Source organism: Falco biarmicus, chromosome 8 (assembly GCF_023638135.1).
Source record: "Falco biarmicus isolate bFalBia1 chromosome 8, bFalBia1.pri, whole genome shotgun sequence".
NCBI lineage: Eukaryota > Metazoa > Chordata > Aves > Falconiformes > Falconidae > Falco > Falco biarmicus.
Window position 1 is genome coordinate 46,045,002 of NC_079295.1, and position 20,055 is coordinate 46,065,056.

Genomic DNA, 20,055 nt, shown 5'->3' on the forward strand with positions numbered 1-20,055 from the left:
CCCACTTGCCTCCCAAGCAGCTCCAGCTTCCCCCAGTCACCCCCAGCTGCCTCCCGGTTACTCCCAGTTGCCCACTGGATTCTCTCCTGTAACTTAACTCTACAGCTGCTCACCAGCTACCCCCACTTACCCCCACTTTTCCCCCAAGTCAGCCCCAGCCTCCTCCAGTGTTCCCCCAGCTGCTGCAGTCTACTGGCCGAGGGCACAGGGGATGGGGCAGTGGGGTTCCCACGGGGCACCCACGCCTTGCTGGGACACATCTTCTGGGGAGCAGCCCCTCAAGCTGTGAGGAATGGGAACTGCCACTGCCAGCTGTCACCCGGCCAAGCAGCCCTCCCAGGTCGCACCCTGCTAGGGTGCAGATCCTCCCCACTGCTGGCAGCCTTTGAAAATACCCTGCCGGGGTTGGCAGGGCGCAGGGACAGGGAGGCACCGCCAGGCTGGCAGAGGACAAAAGCCGGCTGGAAAATTGCTGTGTATGGAAAAGCAGCCTGCGGAACAGGGGAAAAAATCCTGAACCTCTGGGTGAGGCCCCAGCGAGGGACAGGGACACCGGCAGCAAAGATCCGTTCCCTGTGGGCTGGAAAGCAGAAAGGATGAAAGGAGCAGGTAGTCTTGCCCTAAGGCTTGGAAAACAAATTAGCCAAAATCGGGGCATGGCAAGGACTTGGTCTTGACGCTCTCCTGCTTGGTCACTTCCTGCGGGCAGGAGGTTGGGGGCAAAGGATGCTGCGCTGGAGGCAGGCGGCCCAGAGCACCGGCAATAAAACGCGGTCTCAGAGAGCAGCTGGCAAAGGGCAAGGACCCCCAGGGGGCACGCCAAGAGCTGGCTAAGGATGGATACCACGGCAGATCGGCACCAGGATGTTCCCCAGCTCCTCAGCAACAGGATTTTGATGCTGGGTAATCAATGTGCGGGAGGGAACCCCTTCGGTGCGCAGCAAGGGGAGATCTATGCATGCACGTCCCAGGGTGCGTGGGATGGGGCTAACAGGGCAGCAAGGTGACGGCATGACAGTGTGGGACTTCGGGTGCTGTGCTGGCTGCAAGCAGGCCTGAGAACTAGCGTCAAGGTGCAATTAAATCATGGGATTATTAAATGATGGTTCTGGCTGGCTCTGCCACTTACTGCAGGGATGGTGCTGCCTCAGCACTGCTCCTCATGAGTGTTTCCCTTCAGCATGCTGGCTCCAGAGCATGGAGCAAGGATGCCCCAGGGGAAATGGGGACCCTCTGGCCACAGCTGTGGTGGGGGACACTCAGAGCCATCCCCAGCACAGTGAACACTGAGCCCAGCACCCACCATCTTAAACAGGCATTAAACATGCTGAACAACAAGGGTGTAGCATCAAACGTGTGGAGTGTGCTGACGTCTTGGCAGGGGCTGCTCACTCCGCATGACGATAGCTGGGTTGCTGCTCCGCAAGGTGCTGCCACCAGATAGTGTCTGGCCAGGGCCACCGAACTGCCCGAGAGGCACGGCTGAGCCGCCTGGCTGGGGGAAAAGGGTGAGGAGGGGAGAAGCACATCCCTGCTTCCAGCAGGGATTGCTTTGCTGGCTGAACTTGTTTCTAGAAGCTGGTCATTGCTCCAGGCATCTTCATGGGTCTTTGAGTGGTGCAAAGCAAGCATTGGAGGATATTTTTAGATGCTTTTTGTGCTCAGAGAGCAAAAACACACTGTGGTTTAAAGGCCATTAGCTTGCTGGGGATGTTTGAAAAACTTAAATAAGGGATTAAGATTCAGGAAGATGTTTGACACGATGGGATGTAACCTTTTTCAGAGATGATGGCAGTTTCTGGGCTGAACCTTGTAACGGAGACTCCAGGAGGAGCCTGCCTGCAGGACTGCCAGAGCTGGGCGATCTGGCCTGTTTAGCTGCCACGTGGACAACCAGCAGTGCCGGGGCGGACGATCCCCTGAGCGGGCACATTTGCATTGTTTGCGGGGTGATGTCTGTCGTGATGGCTGCGGAGGAGGTGTGGGAGAGCGAACGAGAGGTAACGTGGCGACGCGCTGGGACTGGAGCTAGCTGCAGGACAGGGTGATGGGGATGGTTCTGTCCCTCCACCTTCTCTTCACTTGCTCTGTCCCCTCCCTCCCCAGCCACCTCTTGACCCGGTGGCTTAAAATTTAAGGGCTTCCATGAGAGGGACTGGAGCCTCCAAGGATGCCCACAATTCACACCTGCACCCACCAGGGAGCCCCGAGTGGGTGATCTAGGGAGGAAGGGCAGGGCATTGTGTCGCCTTGGCTGGTGGGGTCACACAGGATGGGGTCAGGAGGGGACAGAGGAAGCAGAGCCCAGCCTCTGGACGTGCCATTAGTATCCTGTCCACAGCTACGTTCACATCTCCCTGGCATGGTGTGGGGCTTAGTCCCATGCAGGGACCATCCCCACTGGCCAGGGTGGACATGGCCAGACTGTTTGGAACAAAGAGCTCAGCTGTGTGGATTCATGTCTGCCGTGCTGGATTCATGTCTGCCATGCTGACTGGTCTTGGGCAGAGAGGAGCCATGGTGTCTTTTTTGGGTCACCTCCGAGGTGCTGCATGGGACAAGGCTCATGTTCTGGCCATTGAAGTGCTAACAGGGTCCCATAGTAGGACAAGGACTGAGCATCCTGGAGGGATGCTGAGGCTGGGGTGGTGGAAGCAGCGTGGAGGCTGGGGGCACACAGTGCCTGGAGGGGAGCATCAGGAAGGGAAACACTCCTGGCAGGGGTAGCCCAGCTGCAGAACCAGGCAGGAGCAGTTTGATGGTAGCAGAGCCCCCTCCTTGTCCTGGTTCATCCCGCAGAAGCCAGAATTTGTGCCCAGGTGGGCTGCTGCACCATCCTGTGCCCCCCAGGGCTGTGGAAATGCTTTGAATTTTCCCATTCCCAGAGGCTGTGGGAAAATGGAAATCTTCCCTCAAAGCAGGGAGGGCTGAGAAACTTGGGCTTATTTCACCCAGCACAGCTGAAGGCTGGAAGCGGGGGGTAGAGTGCAGCAATGCATCAGGTGGGTGGCAATGCCCGGGAGGAGAAAGAGCAATTCATTGTGCAGGGTAGCTTGCGTGGGCATGAGGAAAATGGAAATAAGGGCACCATGACTGCATCCCCTCAGGGCTCTGCATAAACCCAGACCTGTGAGGTCCCCCTCTTTGAAGAAACAAGGACAGGAAGTAAGCCACCTTTAAGGTCTTGATTAACAGAGACTCACAGCTTGTTGGTCCAACATCAGGAAACGTCTTCTCTCCTGTGACCCTAGCAATGCATGGTAGAAGGAATAAGTCTTACTGCCTGTGGTCTTTTCTTGCCATAGATGGTCCATCTTAGGGCCTGTCTCCCTGCCAGGACAGCAAATGGATGGGTGGCACCTACAATGCAGTGACCTACAGAAGTTATGGTGATAGAGGAGGCTCCTGGGCTCCTGAGAGTTGACTCCTGGTCAGTTGTAGAGAGGGACAGGAGCCCTCATCATCACATAGCTGAAAGCCTGGAGAAGTTGCAGGTTGCCTCAAGGCAACACAGAGTGTGGTGGCATAATAATTCCCACAAATAAATGTGTATACAGATAGACACTTAGTTCAGTAGAGATGGGATGGAAGGGATTTCAGGGGTTGCCTGTGCTTCTCAGGGTCTGAATGGAGAACTGGCAGGTGGGTGAAAGACAGAGAGGAGCAAGGCTAATTTGCAGTAGCAAAGGAGAATTGGGTGAAGCCTCCCAGAGTGAGGACAATGTGATGGAGATGGAGGAGGAGGTCATGGGACCACCGCAGCTGGAGATTTCAAATGGCTTAGCCGTGCCTTTTTTAGGAAGGCCAGTTGGTCTGGTGCAGGGTGCTGGGCTGGGGGGGCTCCTTTTCCACCTCCTCGGTTCGGTGCTGTGAGCATGGTGCAGCTATCTGCACCCCTCTCCCCCTGCACGCTGGTACTGGACTGGTCCTGGTCTTGCTGAGACCCACTTCCACCCCTCTGCCCTCCCATCGCCACGGCTCAGTGCTCTAAAAATTGCCGACAGCTTTGGGAAGGAGGGTGCCGGGGGAAGTCAGGGCTGCCTTGCGTGCAGGTGAGGTTATTCACCCCGGGGCGGGCAGCAGCTTGCCAGCACCGGCTTCCCCGAGCGGCACGGCACTCCGGTTTGCTCCTGCTGCAGCTGCCGGCATTTCCCTGAGGTTCCCTCTGCACCTTCATCCACTGAAACAGCTTCGGAGAGATTTTTCCGGGATCGGGACAGGCGGGTGCTCTTGCTGGCAGACAGCGGCAGGCTGCCGCGGCAGCTAGAAGCGGCTTGGCTGCTGCCCGAGGAAAGAAGGCAGCCGGGAGCCGGGGGGGCAGAGGATGCTCGCCGCCGTCCCCAGCCGCGGGGATGCGGGGTTGCTAGGAGGCAGGTGAAGGTGAAGAGGAGAGCGCTGCGGAGGACCGCAGGCCCAGGTACTGCTGCAGCAGCAGGGACAGGGGACAGCCGGGGGAGACCCTGCCTGCGCCGGGAAGCGGAGCCGGCGAGCGGGCGGCCGAGCCCTGAGCCCCGGGGAAGGGAGACGGGAAAGCTCAGGGAAGCCAGGTCGGAGGGAGAGCGCTCGGTTCTGCGGGCGGCCGGTGCGGGAGCCGCCGGCCGGCTCGGCCCTCCGCCAGAGCGGCTGCCGCGGCTCCTGCCGGCTCTGCCTTTGCCTCTGCCGGCGGAGGCCCTCGGCCGTGAGTAGCGAGGGATGTGGGGGGAGCGGGTCGGCGCTGCGAGGATGCTCATCCTCCTGCAAGGGCGAGCGGGGTGATGCCGCCCGCCGCAGAGCCTGGCGGAGGCCGGGGGACCGGTGCCCTTGGGATGCTGCCTGCAAGGGACTGGGAAGTACCACAGCCTGGGGCCGGGCAGGCCTGCGGGGATGCTGCAACCGCTGCCCTTGGGATGCCTCTTGCTGGGTGTCTGCGGGGCAGCAGTGTCCTTGGGAGACTGTGCTGAGCCACCTCCAGCCTGCCCGCTCCTCCGTGGGGGCCCCCCACCATGCCAGACCTTGTGGGGCAAAAGATGAGCCCTTGGCAGCCCACCCCAAGCTGAAAGCTGGCTCTTGCCCAGGGTGGACAGAAGAGGAGGATGGACACAGGGAGCCTGGTGGGGGGTGATCACTGGGGTCTCTGAGCTGCCTTCCCCCTTCTCCTAGATCCGCATGTCAGACCAGAACAGCACCGATGATGGGGAGTCAGACCCCCAGCACAGCCTGTCTATGGTCTTCCTCCTCGTCCTTGTGTTCTTCATCATGGGCCTGGTGGGTTTCCTGATCTGCCATGTCTTGAAGAAGAAGGGTTACCGGTGTCGGACTTTCCGGGATGAGCTTGACCCAGATAACAAAGACGTGCTGGCGGAGCTCCAGGCCAGTGAGTGCTGGGGTGCTGGGGGCTCACTGGGGGCTCAGGTGCTGCCTCTTGCCTGGTGTAGATCAATGCCCCTTAAACATGCTTCTGGGATGTGGGCTGGGGCTGGGAGAGTTACCCATCACATGCTGCTGTGCTGGGAAAAAAGGATGGGGTGGCAAAAGCAGCACAGTGTTCCCTGGGGATTGGGAGCATGTGGCTTGGAGAGCCCTCTGGTCTGCTGCCTCCACAGGCTGGTGAAGGCTGGTAGTGTCAGGGAGGTGGGAACCAGCATCTGGCGCTCCCCAAAGCTGTGCTTTCCCCAAAAGGTAATTCTGATGAACCACCAGGACCTGCTGAATCCCCAGCGCCTGAATTATAACCCATGTTCCCTACAAAGGAAGCATGCCCCAGCCAAGGCACAAGCTGTTCCTCTGCCCCTTTGGCATTAGGGGTCCGGCATGGAGTCAGTATGGTGGTTGCTATCGGTCATGCCCTCTTCTAGTCCCGGTTGTGTTCCTGCAGGCCAGAGGAATAGGGGTGTTTCCTGGGGATCCGTGCCCCCTGTTTGAAGGGGACCTCTAGGGTTTTTATCCATCACTTCAGGCCATCCAAAATCACTCTTGGGTACTTGGATTGGGAGTCACAGCAGCATCAGTTGTGGGTGCAAGCTAGAGCCTGGTCCAAGCAAGCTCTGTCTTTTGGTGGTTTCATGAGTCTCTCCTGAAATCAAGAAGACACATTCCTCCAGCTGCTTTCTTAACTGAAAACAGCCAAATGGCACTATGCAACTCCTCCAGCTTCCCTGTGCTGTGAGCAGTGCTCAGGAGGATCAGCATCTCCTGCTGCCACTGCTCATGCACAGCAGGGAAACATGGCTCCTCCAGCTCACCCATGGATGCAGCAGAAGCTTCCAGGTGTCCTTGGATATGCTTCTCTGGCTTTAATGACTTGGAGACAGTGTCTGAACTTTCCAGGATTGGCTTTGCTTTCTGGAAATGCCACAGCCCAGGGAAACATCTCCATGGGCTTCCAGGATCATGGTGGCAATTGTTGATCATGCTCTTTGAGGCTGTTACCTGTCAGCCCACAGCTCTGGCCTGCTCACAGGAACACATAACACTGCCGACTGGGCTGAAGGTCCAGCCAGCCAAGCCTCCTGCCTCCAACAATGGCCAGAAGCAGATTGTGATGAATCCTGGGGATGAGTACCACAACAGAGCAGACACCAAGCCATTTCCCCAGCATACTCTTTTAAGCTTCTAGCAGTGTGCAGCTTGGGGCTTTCTCCATCAGAGATGGTTGCTCCATATATAACAGGCTCCAGTGTTTTTTTTTCTGTAAGCTAGTCCTGTTTACCCTTAAAGACTTTTAGCACTGGCAGCATCCTGCAGCCAGGGGCTCCAGGGCTGGACTGTCCCCATGAGGAGCCCCCTCTTTTGACTTGTTTGGGATTTGATTCCCACTTATTTCCTGTTTTGCTCCCCAGTTCTGGGTGAGCAACACAACCCCTCTCTCCCTGCACACATGGATGCCGTTTTAGCCATTTCTTTTCCAGGGTGAGGGATCTGGTGTACCCCAGGGTCTTCCCAGCATGATGGGGAACATGAGGCTTTTCCAAGCTTTCTGTCTGTGTGGCTGCTCCTGGGCAGGACTGGCGAGCTGAGTGAATCCCAGCCTTCAGTGCCATGTTTTCTCTTTTCAGATGAAGAGGAGGAGCTGAATGAGGACACTGTGGAGAAGATTGTGAGATGCATCATACAAAATGAAGGTGAGCATTTCCTAGGGCTGGTCTGGAGACATGTTGACTGCTTTGGCTGATGCATTCCCTTTTTCCTCTCTTCAGCAAATGCAGAGGCCCTCAAGGAGATGCTGGGGGACAATGAAGGGGACATCCCAGTGCCAGTGCCCAGGTGAGGGAAGCCTATACTAGCTTGTGGCTCCTGCAGAGTGAGGAAGAAGCCTTGGGTAGCACCTTGGTCTGCAGCCTTTGCAGCCAGCCCCTTTCCAGCTTGGTATAAAGCATCTTCCCAGTGGGAAGTCCTGCTCCCCCAGGGGTTGTGATAAGTGCTGCACCCCACTGCTAAGGGGAATAGCTCTTCCTCCTGTCCTCACAGGGGGTTCCCTTCAGAGCTGCAGCTTCTCAGGGCTTGCTGCAGTGAGGCTACACCAAGGTTGGGAAGTCTTCTTCAGGTAACATAACCTGTCTCGTTCTTCTTCTATTGCAGCCTTTGTCCCCACCGTAACAGCCAGGACGGGGGCCCACCACATCACCACACAGTGCATCTGGGCTCCACGCAGGCCCCCTGCATCCACTGCAGCAAGAGGAAGAGGCATCCGCTGCATCGACAAGGACGGTCCAAGGATGGCAAAGGCAGAATGCATCCTGGAGAGACCACCGTCTTCTCAGTGGGCAGGTACTTAAATGAGCCTTGCTGGATATGGCCCACCTGTTCTGATGGAGCAAACATCATGGAAAGTCCTCTTGGTTTTCCTATTCCTTTCCCCCTCTTCTCCACTTGCCCCACACCAGGTACTCTCTTGCTGTTTCCCATTTAGATGCCCCAGTAGCAGCTCTGCAGCTGGGAGTCTTGGGGACCCAGGTGCCTCTTGCACCTGGAAATGCCTCTGGTATGTGGCAGGCCATGATGCACTGGTGGCTTCCCTTCTTCTCCAGGAAGATGACTCAAGCTTGGGTTGTCCTGCTGACTCAGCGCTTGGCAGAGCCCAAAATCTATGTCCTTTCAAAGCCTGCAAGCTGGGCTTCTGCTGCTCAACAAGGGCAGTGACCCCAGGTTTTAGGGATCTCACTGAGAGGGCAAGGAGGTGACAGCAGGTCCCAGTGCAAGTTACTAGCCAGCACCCATCAGAATGAAAGAGTGCTGTGCTCCTCTAGGTTGTTGCCTATGATGATGACTGTAATTAGATGACATGGCAGGAATATAAGGACAGGGGAGTGTACCTGATACCTCCCACAAATACTTTTCCAGTCCCCACCTGGTCTCACCTCAAGGAACTTCCTGAGGTTCCTGTGGTGTCTGCACAGTCAGTAACCTTTAGTACAATCTGCAGTCTTGCCCAGATTACCCCACTCCCCAGCAGCAAGGTTTAGCATGCACTAGACCTTTGGCAAAGTCTTCCAGGGCTCAGCTCCCTACTGCAGTGGTGACCAGGGCAGGACAACAAGCAACTGCTGGTCCCTGGATGGCCACCCTGGTAAGACACAAAGATCTCCTGTGCTCAAATCTTGCAAGCAGGTCTTCATTCAGGGCCTAAGCCTTGATGAAGTTTCCTGTTGTGGTCTAGAGAGACGGTCCTTTCATGGTAATGTTGAGCCAGAGTGGGCATCAGGGGCTGTGGGTTCTCCTACCATCACAGCTAGGAGTCTTAGTAGGACAAGACCCAGAGGAGTGGAGGGATCTTCATCCTTGGAGATTTCCAGAACCTGAATGGACAGGGCCCTGGGCCACCTGACTGAGGAGGGTAAGTGGCCCAGTCTCAAGCAGAGGGTTGGACTGGAGACCTCCCGAGGGCTTTTTGCACCTAAATTATTCTACACTTCTGAGGTAATCTTGGTTATATGATCTGTATTCTTACGTTATTGGATGATTTACCATTTATCTTAGGGCTTTCCCTAAACCAGTTGTTGTCTGTGGCAGAGCTCATCTGCCAAAGCATCTGCATCTGACCCTCTGTCCTTAGTGCAGTCAGCCACAGTGTGTCATGTCCTACTGCATCAAATGCCTCAGCCATGCTGTCTAGGCAGGCAGTCAGTGCTCTTCTGCCTTTCCCCTCACCGTCCAGAGGCTGGTTACATTACCTCATGCTCCCTCCATTCAAACCCTGCCTGCTCCTTTGAATCCATCCCAATCTCTTCCAGGCTGACATTGCTCAATGGCATCACCAAGAAATGACCTTGCCATTTTTGTTTCCTCCCTGTCCCTCTTTGGGACTGAAACATTCTTTGGTCTTCCTGAATCGTAGTGCTAGTGCCTTGTCTCTAAATATCTGGATAGACCTGAAAGGTCACATTTGCTGCTGCTTGGCCTGACCCGAGTAGTCCTGTGGACATCTTGTCCAGAGCTGGAGCATCTCCTCCTTGACCCTTCCAACCATGAGCAACAATGCTGAGGGGTTTGAGACCGCCTGGTCCTCAGTCTGGTGGCGGTCTCTTTCACTTCTGGCATCTCATCTGGTATCTGTTGGACCTTTCTTCTGAGCTTCTTCCTTCAGAATGGCTGTACTGCCATGTGCTTCACCTTTGGGTCTTGTTCTTTCAACCCCAGCAGTGCTTTGCTGCTGAAATTGTATTTTGCCTTGATGCTGACTCGCAGCTGAACGTCAGCAGAGCCAGGGCCATCTGCAGCGTCTTCCCATGTGATTCAAGTGCAGGGAGAGCAGCTGCTGGGTGAGTCATGGGCTGCACGAGGTTTCTGTGGTGGGATCAACGTTCTTTGTCTGGTGGACACCAGATCACTGTGGAGGAGATTTCCTACCTGCTGGTCCAGCAGTGGCTTGCATTTCTTATGAAGAAGCGTCGCAGTGTTAGTCACAACCAGCTTGCTTGCAATTCAGGCTTTTAGGCTTTGCCTATGCGTTACCCCTCAAATTCTGAAGCTGTGGCAGATCCCTAACTTCTCCTCCCCATGTGCATCACCTCTGATTGTAAATGCAGCCTTTGAGGGTGTCAGACCAAATTCTTCAGCTGTTCTCCTGCCTGCCCTGGAGAACTGAGCTGTTACCTGGTACATGACGAAGCCTTGGTGAACCACCTAGGTATCATTCATCACTCCAGGGGACAGTGCAAAATATGCTTTGGCAGATTTTAGCCAAACAACTCCTCCCACCTTTGATCCCCTTACCCAAACTGCCGCAACCCTGTCCGTGCCCTCACTTAGGGTGCTCTGTCTGCTGAAAACTCTGGCATTTGTTCCCCTGATGGCAGTCAGTCAATGGGTGCAACATCCACACAGCTCTGCCTGGCCATCCCTTCCTCACCAGGCTTAGATGGTTTGCATTTCATCTTCTGAACCAACACCTGAGTTTCTATACCAGCTTCTGTTCACCCAGGTTGCATCTTGGAGCATTTCCAGGAGCTGCAACACATCTTGCGGCAGGGAGGACAGGCTGGCAGGGTCTGTACCAGCCAAGATCTGGATTGACTTTTTTATCCTTCTCTACTTGTTTTACCAAAAATGAAAGGGAAAACCAGGGTTGAAGTCAGTGGGGACATGGCTAGAGTGGGGGCTAGTAGTATTGAATGGGTCTGAAAGGTTGGAGATCAGCACCAGTTGATGACAAAGGGAGGGTGATCCAAGGCTGGAGGTGCAGGCAAGCTGGAAATACAGTGCGGGTAGAGGAGGGAAAGGATTTTGATCTGTCCTGTCCCCATTCCAGGTTTCGTGTCACACATATTGGGAAGAAACCCACTTTCCACGAGCAACAAGATGGTCCCCTGCCCGACGGCAGCCGGGAGCTGAGCACGGAGGAGTTGGAGCACAGCAGCGACCGGCTCCAGCGGGAGCGGGCTCGCAATGGGACTGTCCCCATGGGTGGCCTGCAGAATGGAGCCATCCAGAAGGGTGCCCAGAGTGGCAAAGGTGGGGAGCAGAGCCGCTCCACCACCCTAGCCCTGAACACACCAGTCAGCTCCAGCACTCGCGACAGCCGACGGGGCAAGGGGTCTGGCACGGCAGGTTCGCTGCAGGATGCTGGCACCGCTCCTGGGAGCACGAGCCGCCAGCGGAAGCTCCTGAGCCGTCAGATGCTGGGAGGGTCGAGTCCCAGCATCCCAGGAGACCTGTCACAGGAAGGAGCCAGCATCTGCCTGGAGGAGACCGGACTGGGGTCAGCAGATGAGGTGTCAGATATTCATGGAAGCCTGAGTCTGCACGAACAGGCTGATGAGTTGGGAAGAGATGACAGCAGCAGAAAACAGCCTGGAATGGAGGACATGGGGCAGCAGGTAGGTTTCTTCTCTTCCTTGTCCCCATGTGGTCCCCTGGGCTCCAGGGTTTGAAGGGCTGTGACACAGCACCCCAAGTCCTGCTGCTGACAAGATCAACCAGCCCAAGCGTGGTGGTGTGAGCTGTGCAGTGGGGACAGGCAAGCTGAGGCCTGCGCCAGGCTGGCTGACATGGGACCTGCCCTATCCTGTCCCCCCTGTTTCTGCTTATCTTTTTTGATTGCATTTTCCCATCGTTTTCTCATGTCTGGGGCACACAGAGGCACAGTGACAGTTCCTACCCTGCCAGTACCCGCACTGCAGGGGAAAAAGGCAGGTCACTGGTTGACTTGCACAGGAGATCCTGCAGACCTGCTGCCAGCTGGCCCTTGGGCAAGGAGTGCGTTTTCCTTTGTGGCTGGGCTTTTTAGGGACCACTTCAGGATCACTTCTTCTTGACTTTCTTCTCTCTGATCAGAGCAGGGGGAGCTCTGCTGCTGCGCGTAGCTTGGTCTCTCCAAAACTGTAGCCTCACTGCCCAAGCTGGGGGCTCAACATGGCCAGCAACGTACAGGCAGGGCCAGATGTCTTCAGGAGCCTTTCTTGACTTGATGTCTAGGAAATGGTGAAGCCAGCTGGTCATTTCTTGGCTGTTCTTCCCTGCTCCAGAGGGGCTGGTTGTAGATATGCTCATAGAGGAGGACAGCCCACCCTGGCTGGAGCTCCCAGCACCCTAGTATCTCCCAGCCTTCTCACCTGATCACCTTGCTGGAGGTGCTAGAGAGCTCCAGGGCAGCAAATTAGGCTGTTGGTGGTGGTAGCAGGAAAGCAACATGTTCACTCACTCGTGCACTCACATGTGCTTCTGCAGTTGGGGAAAGATGCTTTTCATGGAAGGGGGCTGGGGTAAGGCACCTGGTGTGATCTCACCCTACTAAAGCTGCCTGCATGGAGCAGCCCCCAGAGCTGGCCTTGGCTCGTCTCACAAAACCAGCACTGGGGCACACATGGCAAAGCCTTTAGAAGAAAAAGGAAGCAAACCATCTGAGCAAATATCTTGGTGTGCTACAAAGCCGGGGACATTCCCTGGGGCTGGCTCTGCTGGAGCTCCATGGGCTGTGTGTGGCACATGCCAGCAGCCCTTGGCAGAGAGATGGGATAGGGCAGGAGTGGGTCAGCCTGGGGAAAGGTGCCTAGCTGAACACAGGCTAAGAAAAAAGCAGGAACCCATTGTGTTTATTGTTTCCCTTCTTTGCTTTCTGGTGGCCGGGCTGGAAAGTTTGAGCTGCTTTGTGAAGAGCAGCCCAAGGCAGCCACGCAGGACAGAGCTGATGGGCTGTAGCCCTTCTTCAGAGACCTGGAGAGGTGGCTACAGGTCCTCCTTCCTCCCATGGCCCACTATGCCTTGGGCAATGACTGTGGACCCTCTGATGACAGGGGCACAGTTATGTGCAGGGTGAACCAGGGACATGGCAATTTTTCTTCTCTTTGTCTGTCCCCTCTGTGGCACTAGACACTTGCCTTGGATCCTGCACCAGGCTTTGGGGTGCTCCAGGGCACAGGGTCCCAGAATGGTGACAGGACCTGACTGGGACATTAGTCACCAAGCCCTGGCACCACTCGGACACTCCCTCATCCCTTAGGTCCCAGCCCAGGCCACCACAAGGGCTGTTAGCCTCAGCAGGGTTCTTCCCACTGTCCCATGGGTCACTGCTGTGGCTAATGGAGACCCGGCCCCCTGCCCCAGCACCCCACTCCCATGGAGGCACTGACATCTACATCCCTCCTCCATCCCACAGGAGCCCAGCGCCATGGTGCAGGACCGAGGAGCAACCGTGTGACGTGAGTGCTTGCCCCCAGTCCCTGGGGCAATGTCCGGGGTGGGATAGGAAGGCCCTGGCAGTGTCCCTGCCCTGGTGGGTCACAGCCTGCTGATGGAGAGGGTGAACCCCTTCTCCAGGAGGGTCGGTTCCCAATGCACCACATGCTGCACGGGCAGGTCCTCTTGCCTGCATGCCCAGCCACAGGCAGTGATGCCAACGGGCAGCCATGCCGGCTCCGGGCAGCCACGGATGGGGTCAGGACAGTCCAGTCGCAGCTGGCGGGGGATGCCACAGCCATGGGGACAAGCCCCATCCTACCCCTCTCCCCGCAGCTCCTCTCCGCTCCCGGCTGGAGTGTGGATGGGAGGCGTGCAGCCCCGGCCCCCATGCTGGGCTGGGGGCTCTGCTGTGGGGGGACTGCAGGGCAGCTGGCCCCGGCCCCGGGTGGGCAGCTACGCGCTTGGCATGGCCGGAGGGACGCGCCAACGTTACAGACAACTGCACTCGGCGCCAGACCTCATCCCATTGGCAATAGGTACCCAACTCCCACCCACTGCACCCACCCTGGAGACCCCCCAGGGGACCCTCAGGCCTGGCAGGGGCAGGACAGCAGCCAGTCCCTGCTGCCCATCTGGCCCCTGCAGCCCCCCAGCACTGGGGGAAGGATGCATCAGAGGGGGCTGCAACAAGGGCCAGGGATGGAGGCAGTGGCTCAAGCCCCCCCAGGGTGGGGGGCAGCACCCCCCACCCACCTGGCACGTTCACTGCAGAGCAAAGCCCCCCTGGGCACCCCTGCCACGCAGAGCGGTCACAGGCACAAATCCTGCACCGGCGAGGGACCCTGCAGGTCCCTGGGAGATGCTGGCGGAGAGAGGAGCTTCCAGCCCTGTCCCGGCACAAGAGGGGCCAGAGCCTGGCCCTGGGGGCAGGATCACACCCTGGCCAGGCAGCGGGCAGCCCTGGTGCCCGTGGCGAGCTTTGGTGTGTAACTGCACTGTACATAGACGAGCTAAAACCATTAAAGCTGCTGAACCCCTTGGCAGTCAACTGGCTTTATTGGGGCACAGCCCGCCCCCCCCCCCCCCCCCCCCGCTCCTGCCTGCAGGGAGATGATGCCAGGTGGGGCAGGCAGGGCCCCAGGGCTGAGCCCCCCCGGAGAAGCAGGGCTGCACTGGGGGTGCACAGGCGATGCCAGGCAGAAGCGGCAGAGACAAGAGCTGAGTGACATGGGGACCGGCAGTGGCGCTGAGCATCCCAATAAAGGGGCTGCCAGGATGTCCCATGCTGTGCTGGGATGCAGGGCTGCTCTGCAAGCAGCACTGGGCAGGATGCAGCCCCCGGAGAGACCAGCTCAGAGCACGGGGCAGCACTGGCCCCTGCTGCCAGGACAGCAGCCTGTGGTGGCTCGCTTAGGTGAAGCACTTTGGGAGAGTGGGGAGGGACGGGGGACCCTCAGGATCAGCTGAAGTGCAGCTCAGGGTCAGGCTCGGGGGCTCTACCGGGTGGTGGGGGAGGTGCACGGAGCTGCGGAGAAAGGACAGAAGTGATGCCGAATATGCCAAGGCTACTCACCCCCCGTCAGACCCCCCCTCCAAAGCACACGGGTGGCACCGCTCCCCCTTACAGGAGGGTCGGGGGCAGGCTTGCGGTGCACAGCATCGCTGTGATGAGGCTTACCGGCCGGAGACGGGTGGTTGCCAGGTCTGGAGAGCTCTGCCCACTGCCTGCACCATCCTGCCTGCAACCTGGAAGGGCCCAGCAGCTCAGCCCAGGTCTCCACATGCCCCCCCAGCCCGCTTCCCAGCCCGCCCTGGCACTCACCTCCTAGTGGCATTTCAGGAGTGGGGCTGGGAGCCAGGCTGGCCCCAGGAGCAAGGCCAGGAGGAGAGAAGGGGGGTGGGGACGGCGATGGCAGCTCCTGGGAAGACACAGCCAAGAGGGATGGGAACAGTGGGAAGAAAGTCTTCCCCCCAGCAGCCACAGCTCAAGATGGGGAGCTGCACCCCACACTGAGGGGACACAATGACCCTCCTGCCACCAACCTGCCCGGCTGCCCCCCGGGCCCCAGTGAGCTCCTCCACTACCAGGGAGGGGAAGACGCCGATACGGCCATCGAAGTCGCCTGTCCAGAAGCCATCATCCACCTCACCAGAGGCGCGGGGCAGCACCCGGATGATGGCCCCCTCGGGGAAGCTCAGCTCCTCGGGACTCTGACCCTCGTAGTCATATAGAGCTCGCACCAGCCAGGCTGTGGGAAGGATGGGGCAGGGGCTCAGCAGCCTCTGGGGACCTGTCCCCCTCCCTGGGGTGGGGGTGATGCCCTAGCACCCACCTCCGGGCTCCAGCACTAGTTCTGCAGCCATGATGCTGGAGAGCTGGCGGTGCAATGCAGAGGGTCCCGGGGGACCGACCCCAGCCCCTGGCTCACCACCCAAGGACAGCAGGTACTTTTCTGGGATGTAGCCAACCTGACCTGCCTTGTTCCGAGCCTGAGTGGGCAGAAACTGTGTAACTGTCCCAGCCTCTGGGACAGGGATGGCCTGGGGACTGCTGAAATATGTCCCCTCCACCACGGTGGGGGGCTCAGCCTGCTCCCACCTTCACCCACTCCTCTGCGTCCCCATCCTCGATGACCTCCAGCTCCTCGCCCTGGGTGATGGACAGTTCATCCGGCTGGCAGGCCTGCAGGGGACAGGGGACAAGGTGGCAGGGAGGCTGAGGGTGCTGGCCCTGGGCAGGCAGGGTGAAGGACAGGCAGCCATGGCCATACCTGGTACCCAAAGATCACCCGGCAGGTATAAGGGTAGGTGCGGGCAGCAGGGCTAGGCTCATTGTCCTCGTCCGGCTCGTCACTGTCCTCATAGTCATCGAACTCGGCTGGATCCAGCCCTGCGGGTGCCTCCTCACCTGCACCCACCATGGCCCCCGCCATCCAAGCATCCACATCCAGCCCTGCTGCCCGCAGCAGCGCCAGCCTTGCCTCTGCCTTCACTCGACTGACCTGAGCACACACGTATTGTCAAGGTCTAAGGGGACATTTATGGGCTGGGGGACAGCCCAGCAAGCCCCATTGCCCCAGTCCCCAGCGTGGCTGCCATTGTGGCAAAGAATCCCCAGCACCACATCCCTAGCCACCACATCTCCCCATCCCTGCGTCCCCCACCCTGGGGGTGACAGATCTCGAAGTCACCCCTAGCCTCCTGCCTGGGGGACCCACCTCTGACTTCCGGATGTTTTCCCTTGCTTCTTCCATCTGCCGCTCCACAGTGGCTGCTTCTGCCTCTGGGACCTGCTGCCGCCTGGCCTCCAGCTGCTGCAGCACCTAGGAGGGCACCCACAGGTCAGCAGGGGTGATAGGAGCCTGGCAGGGGGCAGGGAAAGCCCCTCCTTGAACCCCCCAGTGCTCCACGGGGAAGGGTGGCACTGACCTCCTCACTGTATGCCTTGTTTTTGTGGTCTCGGGCCACCCGTGTGGCCCAGCGCCGTGCCTCCTTCTCCAGGCTGGCCCCATCGTCCCCCGGCGGCAGCAGGCATACCTGGCCAAGGACACAGTGGCTGAGAAGGGGCTGGCTGCACAGACCCCCTGCTGCTGTAACAATGTTCCCCCCTACCTACCTCTTCCACCCCGGTGAGCTGGAAGCGCTGCGTGGGGGCCAGGGTGAAGGCAGGGTGGTCTTGTAGGAAGAGAAGGAGGTCCTGCTCCCGGCACACCTGAAGCAAGGGAGTGGTGTGGGGCCAGGGGGGCCACCCGTCCCCTCCTGTCCCACCCAGCTCCCGAGACAGGTGCTGTTACCCGTGCGGATGCTTCCGCAACACCCTGGAACCAGTCCCGCGTGGCCTGGCATGTCTCTGCTTCTGTCCGGCTGGCAGCTGACAAGTGCTCCCGCAGCCGCTCGTAGAGGTCACCGTCCAGCGCCTGGGGGAGAGCAGATGGGAAACTCCGCCGGCACTGCCCGCATCTCCCCGGGGAGCATCCCTGACCCCCCAGGGCAGTCAGCCCTGACTCTGCACCAGCAGGACCCTCCCTGCTGCACCCCCTCACAGTGGCACCAGGGAGATGCTTCTTGCAGGACCCCTGGAGGGGATGCAGGGGTGTCCAAGCAGCTCCTACCTGCATGGCAGCGGGCAGCTCTACCCGCTGGTAATGCTCCAGGTGGGCAGTGGCAGACACCAGGGCGAAGCTGTACTCATTCTGCACTCCTGCAAGCTGCCTTGAGTGCTCGGCCAGCCGTGCTGTGAACTTCAGGGATGGGGAAAGCATGGCTTGGCAATGTGGTGGGGGCCACCACCCCATGTCCCCCTGCATCCCTCTGCTTGGGTACCCCACCAGCACCATGTGCTGCTGACCTTGGCACTGAGTTTTTGCAGGCTGGCCTTGGTGTGAAATATCCTCCGGTCACTCTTCCGGAGCCTGGGGAGGGTGGGAGGAGGGATGTGAGACCACCCCATGGCCACAGCAGCACTTCTCTTGCCACCTCCTCTGCTCACCGAGCCTCCACATCGGCTGCCTTGTCCTTGGCCACCTCACTGCTGCGCTGGAGATGGGTGAACTGCTTCTTTGCCTTGTCCAGCTCCTTCACTGTCTCCAGCAGCTCTGCCTGTGCCTTCTGCAGCCGCTCGATACCCTGTAGGGAGTGTCAGCCGGGGGGGACAGATGTTCCCACCACTCGTGCACAGGGGGACATGTCCTCGCCCTGGTACCTTCTTGAGCATCCTCTCTTTGGAGAGGCGGGCAGTGCGGGCAGCCTCTGTGGCGAGGGCGCGGTAGCTCTCCGAGGCAGTGACACGGACCTGCCCAGCATGTGCGGTCCCCTCAATGACACCCTTCCAGACAGCGACCACGCTCCTGCAGATGTGGGAGTTTAAACAGGGCAGGGTACTCTCTTCCCTCCCTGCCAGCTTTTGGGGATGCCCAGCAGGGCAGCCAGCACCCTCAGCCCCTGCAGTCCCCTCTGAGTCAGGTACCACATCCTTGGGGACATCCCACCCAAGGCTGCATTCCTAGGACACCCAAATCCTGGTTGGCATTAGGCATCTCCCAGCTAGGAGGGCCACGGATGGGCACAGCCAGCCCCAGCCTCAGGTTCCCATCCCTGTCCCTAACCCACCTCAAGTCGCTGGCCTCACCACGGCCCCGCTGCCAGTCTCTCTTCACAAACTGGCTCGCCAGCCTCTGCAGTGCCTGTGGACAGACCCATCATCACTGGCACTCTACAACCCTGGTGAGCACCCCAGCATCCAGCTCCGGGGCCGAAACTGGCCTCCCCACTATCAGCTACCCAACCCCATGAGTGTCCCCAGAGCGGGAGGGACTCCCCTCATCAGTGGCTCAGTGTCAGCAGGGTTCCTGTCATGCTCCCATGAAAGGGGAAAACCTTTTTGGGGAGCAGCCACCACCATGAGAGGACCACCCCCCTGCAGCTTTTGGGACAGGGGACTGGCAAGGGAACACCAGCAAGGGACACCATCTGCAGAGACAGAGTAGAGGAGCCCCCAGCAAAGCCAAGTACAGCAAAACCCCAACCCTGGGGGGACTGTTCCCCCCTAACCTGGGCAAGGGAGAGGGAGAAGGGTGGCATGGTGCCCGACTGTAGGGGGACACAACTGCTGCGGGGTATCCCCAAGGGATGCTGTGGGGATATCTCACAGCACAAACCCAGGCTCTGATATTTAAGAGATAGCCCTGTGATGACCCAGCAGACAGCAGAGCAGTTTCCTCCTCCCACAAGGCTTTCCCTCCAGGCCCCCAAAACACCCAAGCTTCGGGCCATGCTGTACTCAGCAAAGCAACCCAGCAGGTGCCCTAATGTGGTTGGTACCCCCCTGGCAGGGAGAACGTTGCACCCATCTGCCACTGCCCTCCATGGCTGGCACGGAGCAGCCAAGCCTCGCCTTGCTCGGATAATTTCTGATGCTGCCCATTGCTTGCATGGGGCTGTGTGCTACTCTGGGACACCCCACGCAGGGAGGATGTGGCTCAGTGACTGTGCCTCCCCAAAGCATCAGTCCTGAAGCCAGTGGCACGTCCTTACCTGCCCATACTCCCTGTCGATGGTGGCCCTCTGCTTGCTGTAGGACCTGTGGGGAGAGGGCACTGGGGGCAGGCGAGGACCCATGCAGAAGAGCAATGACAGGCCACCCTGCCATTGCCCCCCTGCCACCACCCAGCCGGTGGTGGAGCCCATGACCTCGGCGCAGCAGGCTCAAGGTGAGCCGTGCCTGACGGGCTGGCCCCCACCCCACGCGTGGGATGAGCTGGCCGGCCTCGGCTAGGGGCGGGGCGGGGACGGACACGCGTGAGGCCTTACCTGATGTCCTCCAGCAGCTCGGCATCCCGCTGCTGCTTGCCCTGCAGGCCCGAGAGCTGCTCGAGGACGTGGACCCGCACCTCCTGGGTGAGCTTCACCTGCGGGGCGGCACCGCTCAGCGCCCGGGGACGCTGCGGCCCCGGCCGGGCTGGGATGCGGGGGCCAGTCCGGTCCCCGGTCCCCGCTGCCGCCCCGCCCCGGATGCCACTGCAGGTGCCGGCGGCCACCGCCCAGCCGCGGCTCCGCTTCTCCAGCCCCGCTGAGGGTCCGCCGGGGACAAATCCCGATCCCCTCTGCGGGACCCAGCCCCGGTCCGGCTCCGATGGAGGACCCGGTTCCGATCGCTTCTCCCGCTGCCGGGACCCGCTCCAGTGTCGCGCCCCAGCCCCGCGCTCACCTTGCGTGGCGGCGGCTGCATCGCTGCGCTTGGCCCCGGTCCCCGATCCCTGATCCCCGGTCCCCGCCGCCGCCGCGCCCCGCGTGTGTAGAGCCCGGAACTGCCGGGACCGGCTCCGCCCTCCCCGGGCCCCGCCCCCGCCCCGCCCCTTTCCCGGGCAGGCCCCGCCCGGCGCCGTCACTCGCCCGCCGCCTAGTGGTCGGTGCTGCGCGTCTCGCCGGAGCGCTGGGGCGGGGACCCGGGGATCCGGGGAA

The 20,055-nt window shown here is 59.6% G+C and overlaps 2 protein-coding genes across 8 annotated transcripts; one reads left to right on the forward strand and one right to left on the reverse strand.

Annotated features, from left to right (window-relative positions):
- Nucleotides 1–136: 136 nt before the first annotated feature.
- On the forward strand, nt 137–14,138 carry RELL2 (RELT like 2). 7 transcript variants are annotated; one of them, XR_008823370.1, is made up of 9 exons: nt 137–903; nt 1,784–2,000; nt 5,140–5,353; nt 7,035–7,100; nt 7,176–7,242; nt 7,558–7,746; nt 10,727–11,294; nt 13,073–13,631; nt 13,867–14,138. XR_008823370.1 is itself a non-coding variant. In XM_056348159.1 (9 exons), the coding sequence occupies exons 2-8, from the start codon at nt 1,953–1,955 to the stop codon at nt 13,112–13,114; spliced, it is 1,194 nt and encodes a 397-aa protein (XP_056204134.1). In that variant the 5' UTR covers nt 137–903; nt 1,784–1,952; the 3' UTR covers nt 13,115; nt 13,429–14,138. The 7 variants fall into 7 exon arrangements, 6 of the variants coding, with proteins under 6 accessions (XP_056204134.1, XP_056204133.1, XP_056204139.1 ...); XM_056348159.1 differs by having other exon boundaries at nt 13,073–13,115; nt 13,429–14,138; XM_056348158.1 differs by having other exon boundaries at nt 13,073–14,138.
- A 48-nt stretch (nt 14,139–14,186) lies between these two features.
- On the reverse strand, nt 14,187–19,907 carry FCHSD1 (FCH and double SH3 domains 1). Its single transcript, XM_056348156.1, has 19 exons — nt 19,802–19,907; nt 19,405–19,502; nt 19,129–19,174; nt 18,205–18,278; nt 17,798–17,942; nt 17,585–17,721; nt 17,444–17,507; nt 17,208–17,336; nt 16,890–17,012; nt 16,712–16,807; nt 16,525–16,632; nt 16,314–16,418; nt 15,867–16,097; nt 15,695–15,778; nt 15,429–15,585; nt 15,139–15,344; nt 14,918–15,014; nt 14,774–14,841; nt 14,187–14,620 (listed from the first exon to the last, which is right to left on the reverse strand). The coding sequence occupies exons 1-19, from the start codon at nt 19,820–19,822 to the stop codon at nt 14,555–14,557; spliced, it is 2,055 nt and encodes a 684-aa protein (XP_056204131.1). The 5' UTR covers nt 19,823–19,907; the 3' UTR covers nt 14,187–14,554.
- Between the last annotated feature and the right edge of the window lie 148 nt (nt 19,908–20,055).